General features: G+C 33.2%; 2 protein-coding genes across 3 annotated transcripts in view; one reads left to right on the top strand and one right to left on the bottom strand.

The window, feature by feature from the left end:
* Positions 1–246: 246 nt before the first annotated feature.
* Positions 247–2240, bottom strand: LOC132715599 (heme transporter hrg1-B-like; the record flags this gene model as incomplete). Its single annotated transcript, XM_060698616.1, is given in 2 exon segments — positions 247–414; positions 2058–2240. Coding segments are annotated over 2 exon segments (307 nt in total), but the record flags the coding sequence as incomplete, so codon positions are not given.
* Positions 2241–6498: 4258 nt separating this feature from the next.
* LOC132715598 (double-stranded RNA-specific editase 1-like) overlaps positions 6499–16557 on the top strand; it is a 64495-nt gene continuing 54436 nt past the window's right edge. Inside the window, exons 1-2 of one of the 2 annotated variants that reach the window (XM_060698615.1) lie at positions 6499–6658; positions 15256–15412. Coding sequence is in view for 1 of the 2 variants with exons in the window: in XM_060698614.1 (XP_060554597.1) it covers positions 6586–6658 (73 nt within the window). In the remaining variant the exon portion in view is untranslated. The remainder of the gene's footprint in view (positions 6659–15255; positions 15413–16557) is intronic. The other variant, XM_060698614.1, reaches the window with a different exon arrangement.

Raw genomic sequence — 16557 nt, forward strand, 5'->3', positions numbered from 1 at the left:
AGATATCTATATTTTCTATCTTTTTGTAAAAGTCAAATTGCTATTCAGTGAAATAAAAGGTAACTGCTTAATACATATAATAGGTCTGGTGCACTACAAAGTGCACTTATGAAGTGCACTACTAGTGCACTTTGTAGTGCACTAGTAGTGCACATCTAGTGCACTCCTAGTGCACTTTGTGTAACCTTTAGTGTGAACTCAACTGTATCTCATGTACTCCTGTTATAGAGATAAAGCTATATTTACCTTGTTTCAATGTTATTGCCAAGGTCATATAAGTAACAAAACCACAAACACCCGTTAACTGAACAAAACATCCTGTAAGCATATACATCTTCAGTCTCTCTGGACACAATTCATATTTACGTCTTCTGTTTCTCACATGAACTATACACGTTATTAGTGCTGGTATTGCTAAAAAAAAATATATCACAATTACAACAAGAGCACAGCTAGGCGGAATATTATATGCCTGAAAGTGATTTTTTTTTAGAAAGGATGAAGCATTTGTAAGACATGGGAATTAAATAATTTTCCCTGACGGATGCACAGAATGACGCCAGGGATATAATATAATATAATCAAATTTTTAAGGGGATATAATTAATGTACTCAATATAAGTGATCATCCTACGAAGTTTGATAGTTGTTAAACTTTTAACAATATTAAGGTCATTTGATATTGACTTGTGACCCCAATATAGATATGGATCTTTTATTCAATATAGGCAATCAATCATCCTGTGAAGTTTGAACATTGTAAGCCAAATGGAACTTGTGTTATGCTCCGACATGCACAATATTCAGTCTTAAGGTCATTGTGACCCTGATCTTTTGAGCCTAAAATAAATAGGGGTCATGTTTTGGACATGGCTGTTCATCGTATACATTTATACAGCTATAGGTTGATTAATACTTAAGTTATTTAGCAAAAACCGTTTTCAATTTTAAAATAATAATGACCTTGACCTTGTGACCCAAAAATTAATAGGGGTCTTCTACTCAATATTGACAATCTTCCTATGAAGTTTGAACACTGTGGGCCAAATGGAACTTAAGTTATGCTCCAGAAACCACAAGATCATTGTGATCCTGACCTTTGACCTTATGACAATCATCCTATGAAGTTTGAATATTGTAGGCCAAATGGAACTTAAGATATGCCCCGGAAACTGTTTTCAGTTTTAAGGTAAAAGTGACCTTGACCTTTGACCTAGTGACCCAAAAATCAATAGGCGTTTTATACCCAATATGGACAATCATCCTATGAAATTTGAATATTGTGGGCCAAATGGAACTTAAGTTATGCTCCGGAAACTGTTTTCAGATTTATGGTAAGTGACCTTGACCTTTGACCTAGTGACCCAAAAATCAATAGGGGTTTTCTACCCAATATGGACAATCATCCTATGAAGTTTGAATATTGTGGGCCAAATGGAACTTAAGATATGCTTGGGAAACTGTTTTCAGATTTATGGTAAAAGTTACCTTGACCTTTGACCTAGTGACCCAAAAATCAATAGGGGTTTTCTACCCAATATGGACAATCATCCTATGAAGTTTGAATATTGTGGGCAAAATGGAACTTAAGTTATGCTCTGGAAACTGTTTTCAGTTTTAAGGTAATAGCTAGTGACCTTTGATCTTGTGACCCCAAAATCAACAGTGGTCTTCTACCCAATACGGACAATCATCCTATGACGTTTGAATATTGTGGGCCAAATGGAACTTAAGTTATTCTCCGGAAACTGTTTTCAGTTTAAAGGTAATACTAACAATATCATTTCTTCAAATTTATGTTTCTCTACAAAATCACTCAGATTACTTCTGACTGTAGGTAAGGGTTAATGTTTTTGGGTTAGGGTTATGGTAAGGATTTTTGCTGTGGGCAGATTCTAAAATTGTTTGAAACCAACACAATACAGCCCTAAGACTAAGAGCAATGTCTCTGACATGTCAAATTACATGTAGTTAGTACGGGTTCAGGGTGGGGTTGTACTAATTTCTGACCTGGCTATCAATTATGCAATTTCAATGTTTTTAAAAAAATTAATTACCTGAGCAAAGACCCCAAAGTGAAGCATTCCAATTTTTATAATGTAATCCAAAAACTGCAAACACTGACAATCCTATAAAAATACCTAAAACACTAAAGAATATACAAAGGAAATATTTCCTCTCGCCGGGCGCAGCCATGTTTGTTTACATGAACCCATTCGGAATACCTCGACTATTACCAATAGGTTAGGTAAAATAGGGACAATACTTTCTATGCGAAAAGGACAACAGTAATTTTTTTCAATCACGTGATTATCTCATTTTCGCAAACGAGAGTGTACAAAGGGGACTTCTTTTAATCAGTGAATATATGGCATTTTATTACAATTTGAATCTCATGGCTATGTGTCGTTGATATTTTTCTTATTTTATAAAATATGATATAAATTTGGATTTAGCATAAATGTGGTATTTTCTTATGTAGAATGAATTAATTTTCACATATGCAAGATGATCTTTTCTAATCAAGGAATATAATGGATCTTTGTCTTAACAAAAAGTTCTTAACAAAAGCTGATGCTAGAATATGGATCGGAACAAATTTTGGCAACTCATAAACTCAAAAGGAAAACGTCCAGTTAAAGACCTTGTGCAGAAATGAAATTTAACAGGATTGGTTTTCTAGACCAGTTATCTATAAGAGAACACTGAAAAGAATACTTTGAACAATTATATAACCCGCAGAAAATGGTATATTCGACCAACATTTGTGATATTTATATATCCTATTATATATAACTATTATCAACACTATTTGTGTTAGTCAAAATTATTCTAAGAAATGATGAGATTTGGTTACATTCAAACCAATATAAAAAATTTAGGTTTAATTGTAATTGTTCCATAAAGGTGCTGAAGAATGTAAAGCAACAACAATAGAGAGGTGCAAAGATATAATTATTTCAATATTGAATACACAGCACGAAGGTTACCAGGAAGGCTTAAGAAAGGTTTAAGCTGCTTGATGACGTTTTTTTTTAAAAATTTGTTCTGAAATAAATATTAATACACTAAAGTAATATGGCATCAACGTGTATATAATGATACAAGTTCTCCTACGGTATCAGACGACATGGTTTCAATGTTATATTCAAAACTGGTCCCCGAATCATATGTGACAATCGTTTAAACTTGCAATTAATTGCGTGTCCAGCAAACGTTAATTTGCGTCAGATCTGTTTCGGTATCTTAAATTCGGGTCTTCGACAACTATTCCAAAATTCAAAATTTTACCATGCTAACAATATATAAGTGAAATATATATAAGTGAAATATAATTACAACAGCGTTGTTCGGCTGCAAACTCCCGGAAATCGCTTTCTCAAACGTATTTACTTGAAATCGGAATTAAAGAAGTCGTCTTTCGGCAGGCTTAATATTAACCTCTGATCCCCTTTGAAATTCCATTCTATCCAGTTCCGCCCATTGTTTTCTCGTTTAGGAAACACTCATTCTTTTTTTGGGAACATATGCTGCTTTTCATGGAATGGCACGGCACTACTGTGCAACATTGATCGAAGGTTTCATGATCACCACTGCATGAACACATATGCATGCGGATGTTTTTAAATTCAAAATTTTACCATGTACGTGGTCAGACTTCAACAAACGAGCCTGCGACATGTCCAATCTTGCTGTTTTGGACTTTGGACTCTATTTTGTCTGAAACATTTAAAAAACTTCTACCTGACTGAAAAGTTTATTGCAAAAATGTTCTTTACTCTCTAACAATTAAGATGTCTAAATGGTGTTCGACAAACTTAAGATTTAATTCCTGATATTAATAGACAGATAAATAAATATGGCATTGTCAATTCTTATTTTTTTTCAGTTTCCGGCTAAAATGCTTGGATTACCAGAGTTTAGATGGAAGTAGCGACTAATATCACTTATTGAACTGATTGAGTGAGATAGAGCAGTTTTGACAGCTTGTTGTTGTTCCTACTCTATGTAAGCTCATTCGGAATTCATGGCATTTGATAAATACTTTATTTTTATTCTATTTATAAAATTATCCATCCATCGGTTTTTCTTCTTGAAAAGGCCTCTTATTTCTGTAGTTACTGAAGTGCAACTCATTAATTATCATGGCAAAACACATTAATGTAATAAGATATCCTATGTTCTAATTTCTAAATAAAGGTGATTCCGTTTTCCCGAAACAAGTTCTTGAAATTCGCATGTGGAATTTTAAAATGAAATAGTCTTCAAATATAACGTTTTGTTCAAATCATAGAAACATTTAAAAAGAATGATTGAATAAATTTTGAAGCATGAAATATAATAAACTGCCAAAAGAATAATAAGGGACGGGAAGGGATACTGTCAACCTGAGAACATGATGCGCAATGATTTTATAAGTTTGTACGTATAATAACCCAGTCAGTCTGTCAGTCAATAAGTCAAGGTACAGAACAGAACTGAACAGAATTTTATTTTGGATTTGTACATAGTACATCATAACTACAATATAAATACACAAATTGTAAAGATGTCATGTTTCTATTTAACAAATAATATAGGATTAAAAATATAGTATTGAATTTCATGTAAAGCTGGAGAATGAACAATAATGGATTAAGAGAATTATATTATTTCCACTTATAAAACAATTTGTTAATCAGCGTATAAACATATTTGATACATGTACTTTCATTCAATGCCACAATATTCACAATACAATAAAAAATATAATAGATGCACTGGAATTCATTTGCCTTAAAATAAAACAAACTTAAGTTAAACATACTAACAACATATAGTCCTGATTGTGCATTCTTTGCAAAACTGACCAAACTGTACCCCAATTTCCAGGCCCTGTAATTTTCAGCGGACTGGTTGTGTGGCTCTAAAACTTTTTGGTTAATTGTGCAAATATAATTTTATGATTTATATAAATGATACAGACAGTTGTTGGTGCGAGATTTTTTTGTTTCATAATTCAAGCATAGTTAAAATGTAAAAAATGTTTAGTCGATATGTCAAGATGATTAATCAAAGTTGCTTTTTATAAATTTAATCCAAATACGTTGAAAATAATTCACATTATTCGATTTCATTTGTCTTAAACACACAAAAAAAACACACACACACACACACTAAGGAGACTGAATTAAGGGTCTCAGACAGATTTCATAAAAAAGGGGTGAAGTGTCTGAGAAGTGATGGAGCTATACTCGTATATATTACATCTGGAATAATAGTCTCTGGAGGTGTGAGTGTCTGCAAAAAATGAAACTGTCTATAAATCGTCCGAAAAAGCCCCCTCAGTTAATTACTTTTTTAACAACAATAAATGTTTGTTTCTTCTTTAATTAAGTAATTAGATTTATTTCTACGGTAATATTTTTATCTCAAGAATGTTGATGTTAAAAATTTGGGCGTTAAGAGTGCAATACCTGACCTCATATACCAGCTGTAATCATATGCAGAGTAAACAATAGAATATCCAAAACGTGGGCATTTGCTACTTAAATATTGTTAATCATAATAAGAATAAAAAAACAGAACACCCAAGGATTTAAATGAATTAAATAGCATCATGTACATATCTGTCCGGACACATGGTACTGTCAGTGTAGACAATTCAGGTAATTTTGATACCCTCCTTGACGAGCCTCAGATATAAGTGTCAATATAATCAGAAACTTGTTTGTTAGTTAGGAGAAGAACATAGCTGTACTTTGTCAAATTTTCAGGTCTCTATGTTTGAAATTATGAAATCTGTATGGAAAAAATGTTCAAAAAGTGTCCGGTTGATATGGTCCCCGACCAATACTGTGCTCCTCCTAGTTCACGGTACTTAACGCTTTGAAACTCGATGAACTTATGGTATAAAAATATTTATAAGCTGTAACATGTAGGTATTTCCTGCTGTATGACACGAGGATACAACAACATATTCATTCAAAATCAGATTTAATGGTCCAGATGAAGACCATAGGTCAAACATTTTGAAAACACATATGTCATCATTTAAAACGCGGTAAATTGTGTCATACTCTAGTTTTTTCATTTTTTAGTTAAAATTACTAAATGTTATATTGCTCAATTTTGAATATTAAAACTATCTTTGCTTTCTTAATAAAAAAATTATATTTTTCTACAAACAGTTATGATTGTTTCAGACATAAGCGTACATTTTAACGAACTAAATGTGACTTTTGTGTAGAAATTTGTAAAATATTGTTCTGTTTTACGAAAAAAATCTAAAGATTTAAAACAATTTCCACAAAAACTTTAATGTTAAGGTGTTTGACTAAAATATGTCAATTTTACCGGCCATATGGACCCTATACAAAATAGTAAGTCCTTTCCGCATATATAGATATTATGCGAAAAGGAGCGTTTATCCGTAGTTTGACGGAAAGAGCCGAGAAGATGCGATTGTTGCCGACCATGAAGTTTGCAATGACGGAAAGTGCCGATTATCGCCTCCGATCTACCTCGGAAAGACGAGATCTGCCGAAGGGAATCGAGGAGTGCTAATAATTTTTCAGCCATCTAAATCATTATTAAAACGAAAACATGCCACCAAGGAGAAATAATAGAAGACAAACAACGAAGGATAATGTAATATCCCCTACACAAGAGAAAGAAGGTCAATATCTTAACTGTTGTTAACTTCTAACATAAACAAATTGAGTTGGTCCATATTCTGCCACATGATTTCGCGACACGTAGTAGCAGACACTTCGTCTGTCAGTTTGTTTTCATTCCCAAAAGCGTGTTTTCATTTCTGGGCAAAACATTAACAACTGCTCTGACATGTTTTTGAATATTCTTAGACACTGCAGAGCCCAGGGCAGGCATCGAAAAAATATGAATTTCTGAGCCACTCATCATCACGGATTTAAATTACAGGGATCGGACACTCCTAGTCCAATATATTAGACGTTACAGGCTTGTTATAGTTTTTGTCGGTCAAGCCTGACGTCTAATAGTTATTGCTCAAAAACGCATAGCATCATAAAAAATTACAAAAATGTCTATTGTCCTGCCTTGCAAGCTTTATTCAAAAGATTATCATATTTTCTTTCAATTTCATGCTCAATCATACACAAAAACTGTCAAACGATGTACTTATCAATTTAAAATAAAATATAAACATCAATCTGTTTTTGTCTATCAGCCATACTGGTTAAACAAGGTGCTTTACAGATTGATTCCAAATTTTTGAACGGAAAAATATATTCAAACACACTGACGGTGCATGGGCAATTATTTCGTTAAAAAAATATTCCGTTAGATTGTTCTGACTCAGTTAAACGCTTGCATTTGAATTAGCCAATCAGATTTCGCGCACTTTACGGCCGCCATTTGTTTATCGGCTGTAAAAGGAATTGAAATACATGAGAGGATTTAATCATGATTTTTCGGATGTGACAGTTTAATTATTTTGTCAAAAGGTATTTATTTTTTAGTTTTGTTCATAAATAGGTCAAAAAATATGTAAATACACGCTGTCTTCATTGTTTTTCGTTCCGCCCGATTTTCTGGCGGAACATGCTATGGGTTTTTGAGCAATTTCGATATGACGTTGCTTTGCCCAGAAGCAAAAATATCTCAAAGCGACGTCATATTTATAGGACTAGGACACTCCCAGTTAACCCTATATAAATGCTTAAATATCTTGTCGTGCACCTGATAAAGGTACATCGATTGATAATTTATCGGCGCTAAGCGAAAATGCCCGTTCGCAACGGATACCTACTTGACAAAATACCATATAGCTTTTCCATTTATTATCCGATTTTTGAAATTTAAAGTTTATTTTCAAGAAAAATGCTTGTTTAATTCAAATATCTAATTTATTTTTTAAAGATACAGACTATCTGTCTGCAACGACGATTAAGAAATTAACTTGACGAAATCCGCGGTAAATTTACATTTTTTATATAAAAAGCAGATATTTGAAATTTATTATTACGGTAACATAATAAATTCAATTTCAAAATAAAAAAGAAGCCGATGGAAGTTATTCACAGTTGATCAAAGATGCAATATTTAAGATTTATTTGGTTATGTAGTCAAATTAATTGACGCACAATTGTTTTACGGGTAATGTATTGCGGGCTTTACAATTCGCTCAACACGTAAAGTAAATTTATTCATTTTTTTAAATACAAGATATTGCTGATATTGTCAATACATGTATTGCCATTTTCATAGGATATTTAAATTTTCTTCATCATTTATATCATTATTATTTTTTTTGTAAATCTGTTTTCCAAATGTCGGTGCAGTGAAGTAGACAATCATCGTAACAGTAAAGTACTCTCGTGTGGCTGTCTCGATTCCGGCCTTTTTAATGTCACTCGTATATTTTAATTATTTCACTCGTATATTTTAATTATTCTTTTTATTTGAATGCCTGTAGAAAGATATTTCTGATATTTTTTAATGTAACGCTAAAAAACAATAAAAATCTTTACAGTTTGAGTCAGTATTATGCGAAATAAAAGTAACTGTTGTAATTTTTTACACATCGCTTAAATTTCTTTGAAGTTTAATTACTTTTGAAGGGGGTTAATTACCAGGTAACAAGTGATAATTGAAAAACTTTATTTTCAAACTTTCATTATCAGGTTACATGTGATAATTTCAACACTCAATCTTCAAAAACAAATAGAATTTGAATGTATATGTTGTATGTGCGCGGTCTTTAACTACAGTCCATGGCATGTGTGGTAAGAAAATGATTCTGAAGAGGATATATATAAATACAATGTAAATCTATTTTCTTTATTAACATTTATAAATGAAATTGAAAATAAACAACTTAATTTGTATAGTCCTTTCTTTGAAAAATAATGAAAATAAACATATGACAAATAAATCATTTGACGTGAATTGTGAAGGATAACTATGAAAAAAATCTGTTTCAAAAAAAATATATATATAAAACAGCTGTTCTATATGCCAATAAAAGTTTCTTCCTTGCCAATCTAATGAATTCATCTATATATGAACGAATGTCTAGAATGATCTGAAAATATATTTAATACACTAATTAGTAGAATATTTACTATATTTATACTAACATACAGGTAGATCAAATAAAACATGTACAAATCATTTGGAAATAATTCACAGAAATAAAGACACATCTCAAACATGAATTTCTTTAAAAGTATTTTAGCAATCAAGAAACATTTTTTTGCAATGCCACCATTAAACCATGTAAAAAATAATAATCTTAATCTGAATCGCGGTAATAATCTATGCTTGACGTAAAAGGGCGTCAAAGTGTAGAGAGTATGCCTAAACAATAGGCGAATATTTTTTAAATTAGGTACTTTTTAACTAAGCGTCGCAGCGTTCTATCGGCATATTTTCATATATTAATACTTTAGCTGCACAAAATAATACTGTATCTATACATTCATATGTGTATAATTTTTCACAGAGCTGCAATAACACCACATACTCTTGTGAAAATATGTCATATTTCACACTCCGAGCGTTCCGCCATCTCATTCTGTCCACCTTTATCCGATTCCGCGCATGCGCGCGACGGGACTTTAAGCTAAACGAAAGTGTCCGATCCTTGTAATATAAATCCGTGTCATCATGCAGGACAAGTAGCTTCTAAATCCATTGTTCATGAAACATTTTTCTTCTTGTCCTGCATTGAGTTCTTTTAAATTCTACACAAAACTGCGAGCGGACAAGTGGAATTTACAATCTGGGCACTGCAGTTCCTAAGAAGAAATGTAGCTAGTGGTTCTCTACAAAAAGTATATAAGCAGAGATGTTGATATTATCTATGTCTCTGATATAAGTCATACTTGTGGATTCTATATAATAATTTTAAAATGAAACCAATCAGAAAACAGCTCACCAAAGTCTGGGTTTATTCGAAATAATTAGTTATTTTAGATCTAAAATATATACATGGCTCTGGGGAATTCACCTAAATGGGATGTTATAGAGATAAACTATAAATATTATTTTGGCCTTTTTGGATTAGAAATGAAGAAGAAAAAAAACACCAAAAAACAATAACATTACAAATAATTACATGCAAAAAATACATGTAAAAGCAGAAAAAATTTCAATTTATTATGGCAGGTGCCGCTACAACTGTTTTGAATTTATAGATTTTCATTATAAACAATTCAATTTTTTTAAAATTTGAAATAGATAATAAAATAATGATAAAAATAGAAATATGGCATAATAATGCTGTGTACTTTATTAGGTGTAAATCCCCATCTGGAGCTAAATCTGTAATGTACTGGAAAAGGGTGTTTAGCTAGGTTTTCGAAAAAGGTATTAATTTGAACAGAAGTGCTTTTGTCCACCTACGGAAGTAGGGCTTTTGGTTGTTTTTCAAAAAAATCAATTGAGGAGGTTTTGTCCTGTCACCATCAGCACCCATTAGAAATAAAAGAATATTACAAATTACATCAACATCTTATAATTTTCCAATCTGCTTGAATCTAGTCTGCTTTGAAATGACAGACAAAACTGTTACTACCTATTTTGTTCATTTTATGCAATTTTATCAATGTGTCTTGCGGTATGCAATATGTATACCATACATTTATGTATGTAAAACCTATGTTACCTTCAGAAGGTCTATACCCTTTCCTGTGTCTGTACTAAATCTAAGCTAAAACAATTTAATTTCTATGCTCCCCAAAGCGTGAGTATATAGTAGCTGCTTTGTCCGTCTGTCCGTGCTATTTAAGAGAAGTAGGGGGCCATGTAACTGTAAACAGAACAAAAGAGAACAATAAAGTTCATTCCGTAACAATAGCATAAGGGGCCATGGCCCTCTTTTAAACGGAAGAAAATAACAAAAGAAATGGTCCCTTAGTCCATTTAAGTGGCACTTCTGTCCGTCCAGACTATTAAAGAAAAGTAAGGGGGCCTGTAACTGTAAACAGAACAAAAGAGAACAATAAAGTTCAGTCCATATCAATAGAATAAGGGGCCATGGCCCTCTTTTAAACAAAAGAAAATAACAAAAGAAATGGTCCCTTAGTCCATTTAAGTGGCACGTCTTTCCGTCCAGGCTATTAAAGAAAAGTAAGGGGGCCTGTAACTGTAAACAGAACAAAAGAGAACAATAAAGTTCATTCCATAACAATAGAATAAGGGGCCATGGCCCTCTTTTAAACAAAAGAAAATAACAAAAGAAATGGCCCCTTAGTCTATTTAAATGGCATATACGTCTGTCCTTCCGCTATTCTTGTCCGGAAACAACAAGAGGTATCAACATGAAACTTTGTAAGTAGAAAGATCTCATTGAGTAAAAGTGCAGTTCACAAGAACTATAACTCTGTCTTGCCTAATTTTGAAGTAATTGCCCTTTGTTCATTTTTACACTTTGAACTTTGTCCGGTACATAACTCTGACACTACAATTGGTATTCTTTTCTGTGTCAAAAACCTATTCGGGGAGCATCATCCGGTTCAACCGGTTCTTGTTGATAACCAAAGTTAATAAAACTGACAATCTTTTCTGGTCAATATAACATTAAATCTGGCTATGAGTGTTTCTCACTAAATCAAAAATATGCAGTCTGGAACTGTCTGACTCTTGGATGAAAATTGATTGAGCTATTTGGTCGTACTTGATTAAATCATTTCCTTTAAAATATCAGTATTTAAAAAAGATTTTTGTTTTCTTTTGGTTTTAGTGAGAAGTATAAAATTGATAAACTGTATAGAACAACCTTATTATAAGGCCAAATAAAAAAATATGTCTGGTTCAGGAAACCTTTGCCCAAAAATTAGGAGGGTAGGGATTTTCATTTCTTTTCTTTTTTTGAAACGTCTTATTTTCCATTTTTAAATGTGTTGCTTGCATAACATACTTAAACAGAGATTGTAATCAATCAATGCAAACACCATTTTGTAACTTCCAGCATAGTGTGTTTCACTCTAGTCTCAATATGAATGGTATTGGTAAAGAATTATATAAAAATTATCACTGTCAACAAGTTTAGAATGACACTAGCAAACAGTTAGCATCTTTTCGCTTGAAGCAGCTCTCGTCTGAATCACTTTTATCAAACAAATGCCCTAAAACATGTTACTTCACCTTCTCCAAAATGTTGCCCCTTGGATGGCCGTTGACATCTCACACTTGACATCGTATAACATTTATATGATAAGTTTTTAGCTCACCTGTCACAAAGTGACAGGGTGAGCTTTTGTGATCGCTTTTCGTCCGGCGTCCGTCGTCCGTCCGTCGTCCGTAAACTTTTACTTTAAATGACATCTCCTCATAAACCACTAGGCCAATTTCATCCAAACTTCACAGGAATGTTCCTTTGGTGGTCACCTTTAAAAATTGTTCAAAGAATTTAATTCCATGCAGAACTCTGGTTGCCATGGCAACCGAAAGAAAAAACTTTAAATATCTTCTTTTAAAAAACCCTAAGAGCTAGAGCTTAGATATTTGGCATGAAACATCTTCTAGTAAGAGTCTACCAAGTTTGTTCAAATAAAAGCCCTGGGGTTAAAATTGGCCCCGCCCCAGGGGGTCATTGATTTTCCCTATATGCATATAGTAAAAACTTACAAAATCTTCTTTTAAAGAACCCAAAGAGCTAGAGCTAAGATATTTAGCTTGAAACATGTTCTAATGAATGTCTACCAAGTTTGTTCAAATAAAAGCCCTGGGGTCAAAATTGGCCCCGCCCCAGGGGGTCATTGATTTTCCCTATATGCATATAGTAAAAACTTACAAAATCTTCTTTTAAAGAACCCAAAGAGCTAGAGCTAAGATATTAAGCATGAAACATCTTCTAGTTAGTGTCTACCAAGTTTGTTCAAATTAAAGCCCTGGGGTCAAAATTGGCCCTGCCCCGGGGGTCATTGATTTTCCCTATATGCATATAGTAAAAACTTAAAAAATCTTCTTTTAAAGAACCATAAGAGCTAGAGCTTAGATATTTAGCATGAAACATCTTCTAGTGAATGTCTACCAAGTTTGTTCAAATAAAAGCCCTGGGGTCAAAATTGACCCCGCCCCAGGGGGTCATAGATTTTCCCTATATGCATTTAATAAAAACTTAAAAAATTTTCTTTTAAAAAACCCAAAGAGCTAGAGCTAAGATATTAAGCATGAAACATCTTCTAGTGAGTGTCTACCAAGTTTGTTCAAATTAAAGCCTTGGGGTCAAAATTGGCCTCGCCCCGGGGGTCATTGATTTTCCCTATATGCATATGGTAAAAACTTAAAAAATCTTCTTTTAAAGAACTATAAGAGCTAGAGCTTAGTTATTTGGCATGAAACATCTTCTAGTGAATGTCTACCAAGTTTGTTCAAATAAAAGCCCTGGGGTCAAAATTGACCCTGCCCCAGGGGGTCATAGATTTTCCCTATATGCATATAGTAAAAACTTAAAAAATCTTCTTTTAAAGAACCCAAAGAGCTAGAGCTAAGATATTTAGCATGAAACATCTTCTGATGAGTGTCTACCAAGTTTGTTCAGATAAAAGCTCTGGGGTCAAAATTGGCCCCGCCCCAGGGGGTCATTGATTTTCCCTATATGCATATAGTAAAAACTTAAAAAATCTTCTTTTAAAGAACTCAAAGAGCTAGAGCTGAGATATTTAGCATGAAACATGTTCTAATGGGTGTTTACCAAGTATGTTCAAATAAAAGCCCTAGGATCAAAACTGGCCCCGCCCGGGGGGTGGGGGGGGGGGTCATTGATTTTCCTTATATGTGTATAGCAAAAACATAAAAATCTTTTTTGGAAAAACCCAAATAGCTAGAGTTTAGATATTAAGCATGAAACATCTTTAAGTAAATATCTACAAAGTTTGTTAAAATAAACGCCCTGGGGTCAAAACTGGCCCTGCCCCAGGGGTGACATTGTTTTTAACTATATGTGTATAGTAAAAACTTTAAAAATCTTCTTTTAAAAAAGCCAATGAGCTAGAACTTAGATGTTTAGCATGAAACATCTTCTTATGGGTGTCTACCAAGTCTGTTCAAATAAACAAATAAAAGCCCTTGGGTAAAAATTGGCCCCGGGGGTGGGGGGGCCTATATACAGGTGAGCGACCTCAGGGCCATCATGGCCCTCTTGTTTGAGATTGCCCAAACATTTAGTTAAACTTTTCGTACCAAAAAAATTTTGTAGCGAAAATCAAAAAAAAAGTTTAGGGTAGGGGGGTAAAAAAATAGGGTAGGTCGGGTTCCCTGAACCAGACATATTTTTTATTTTGGCCTAATTATCTATCAGACATGTGCCTGTAGTAACTTACAAACTGTCCTGAAATGGAATTGTAGGTTAGCAAATAGTTTAAATTTTGAAAAGTTGTTTGAATTGAATATTTGGTATACATGTGGATCTATGATTTTATATTACTAGTACATGTTTACTTAAACTTCTTGTATGAAGCATAAGTTATTAGATCAGCAGTATTATTAAGTTTAATAATATAACAGACCTTATGTTTTACAGCTCACTGGAGCACTCAGTGCTTACAGGTGATCTTTCATTTGTGATAGAATGATGTCCGTCTAGCGAAATCTGATGTTGTACACAATTTATTTAAACAACATCTTCTTTACCACATGGTAGATTTTGAACAAACTTCATAGGAACAATCCATAGTTCCAGTTGTTGCATAAGTAGGTCACAAGAGTTAGATATTGACTGAATTTTTTTTTAATCTCTTAATCTACAATGCCAAAGGCTTATTTATATGTTTAGCATGTAGGATCACCTTAATGCCCTCTACAAAAATTATATTAAAAATACACAAAGGGTAAAAAAATTTCCTGCCCCAGGGATCAATTATTTTACATAGACTTATAAAGGAAAACACATTTAGATTTTTTTATGTGAACTACATGGCCTTTTTAGTTTAGATATTTGGCACATAGTATTGTCTAGTGGACTCATACATAAGTAATAACAATCTTGGCCCTGGGGTTAAAAGTAGTCTGCATTTCTGCAAATGACACATTTCTTTGAAGAATAATGACCTTTTCTAGCAATGGGTCTTAGGTGAGTGACCAAGGGCTATTGTTGCCGTCTTGTATTATAAAGCATCAGAATGACATGAGTGGAAGTGAACCATTAAGTGAAAATGGTTGCCCCTACAGCATTTTTGAAGGCAATATTTGAATGGCTAATGGCAAACTTAATAGACTTTCATTCAAGCATTGAAATAAGGTCATGAAAGCATAATAACTGATGCTTAATTTTGTTGCCATGCACAGATTCTTTTCAACTTACACATCTTGCAAGACAGCATGGAAATCTCAGCTATTGTTTTAGCTGAGAGGTGGAGAAGTATCAGCTGACAACATGGCTGTAATGCTGGCCAGGAACAGACTTGTGCAGTCTATGCACCCATCTTGTTTTTGTTGTGGTGTGGTGAGTGAGAAACATGTCAAGGGCATCAACTCTTTGTCAAATGTGTGAATAGTGTCTCAGTGCTGTAATAGATACATGGCCAGATATACAGTGTGCAGTGTGTTATGTGGATACTGGATATCTACCAAATAGTGTCATTTACAGTGTATTACCTTGTCTTGCTTATACATGCATAATTTATATGTCTGTATAAATAAGACTCGATGAGATAGTCCTTGGTATTATGCATAGTGGAGAAGTGTTGCTTTGTGGGAATTTACTGTTCCCTTTGGAATGCATTTCATGTTTTCTTGTCTGTATATAGTCTGAAAGAGGAAAAAAGTTTTTGTTGATATACTTGAAAAAAAATTGTTTTTTACACAAACTGGAAGAAATCTTGAAATCCTTCAAATTAAATTTTTAAAGTAATCACATTTTTTCTCACCAAAGCACAAAACTGGTATGCTCAAAGTGAACTATTGTGGCCACTCATAGTCAGTCTACACTTTTCTTTATTCAGTAGCAGAGTGTTAGTGTTGATTTGTCCTTTTGTCCTCTCATCTTGTATACTGTTTCTCATTTTAATAGTTACAGTCTTCATTGATACATTACATTTATCATGGAAACTTACTATAGTAAAGGTACTCGTGTATCTGCCATGAAAGGCATGCATTTTCTTATTTGCTTGTGAGTAATATTTGTATTTTGATTTTGAAATCCCTAAAGTTTTGAAGAGGACTGTTCTAAATTCAAAGCAAGGCATAAACATTGCACTAATGTAGCAGGTTAAGGTCATTAAGGCTGGAAATTTTGACTTTTTCTTTTAATCTAGCAATGTTGGTGGCATCAGAGTATATATATTGGTGTCACTGATATCCCTGTTTATTGTAACAAATGACACAATGAAATCTTTGTACATATATCAGTTGACCACTTGTTATAAACAAGATTTGCTGTTGAAATTCTTTGTACAGACAAGTTTAAGATGAGAAATAGTGAAATACATTTCCTAAAGGTTCAGTATGCACACCACATTTGTGACAGCTATGCTATGTATGGTATTAATGAAAATCATGAGTCAGTCAACAAAATGACTGTCAGTTGATGCTTTCGAGAAATTTTTTTTAGATATAGATCTATCAAAACAATGTTGAAAATTCATTTTA

Source organism: Ruditapes philippinarum, unplaced genomic scaffold (genome assembly GCF_026571515.1).
Source record: "Ruditapes philippinarum isolate M1 unplaced genomic scaffold, ASM2657151v2 ctg1115_1_1_1_1, whole genome shotgun sequence".
Lineage (NCBI taxonomy): Eukaryota > Metazoa > Mollusca > Bivalvia > Venerida > Veneridae > Ruditapes > Ruditapes philippinarum.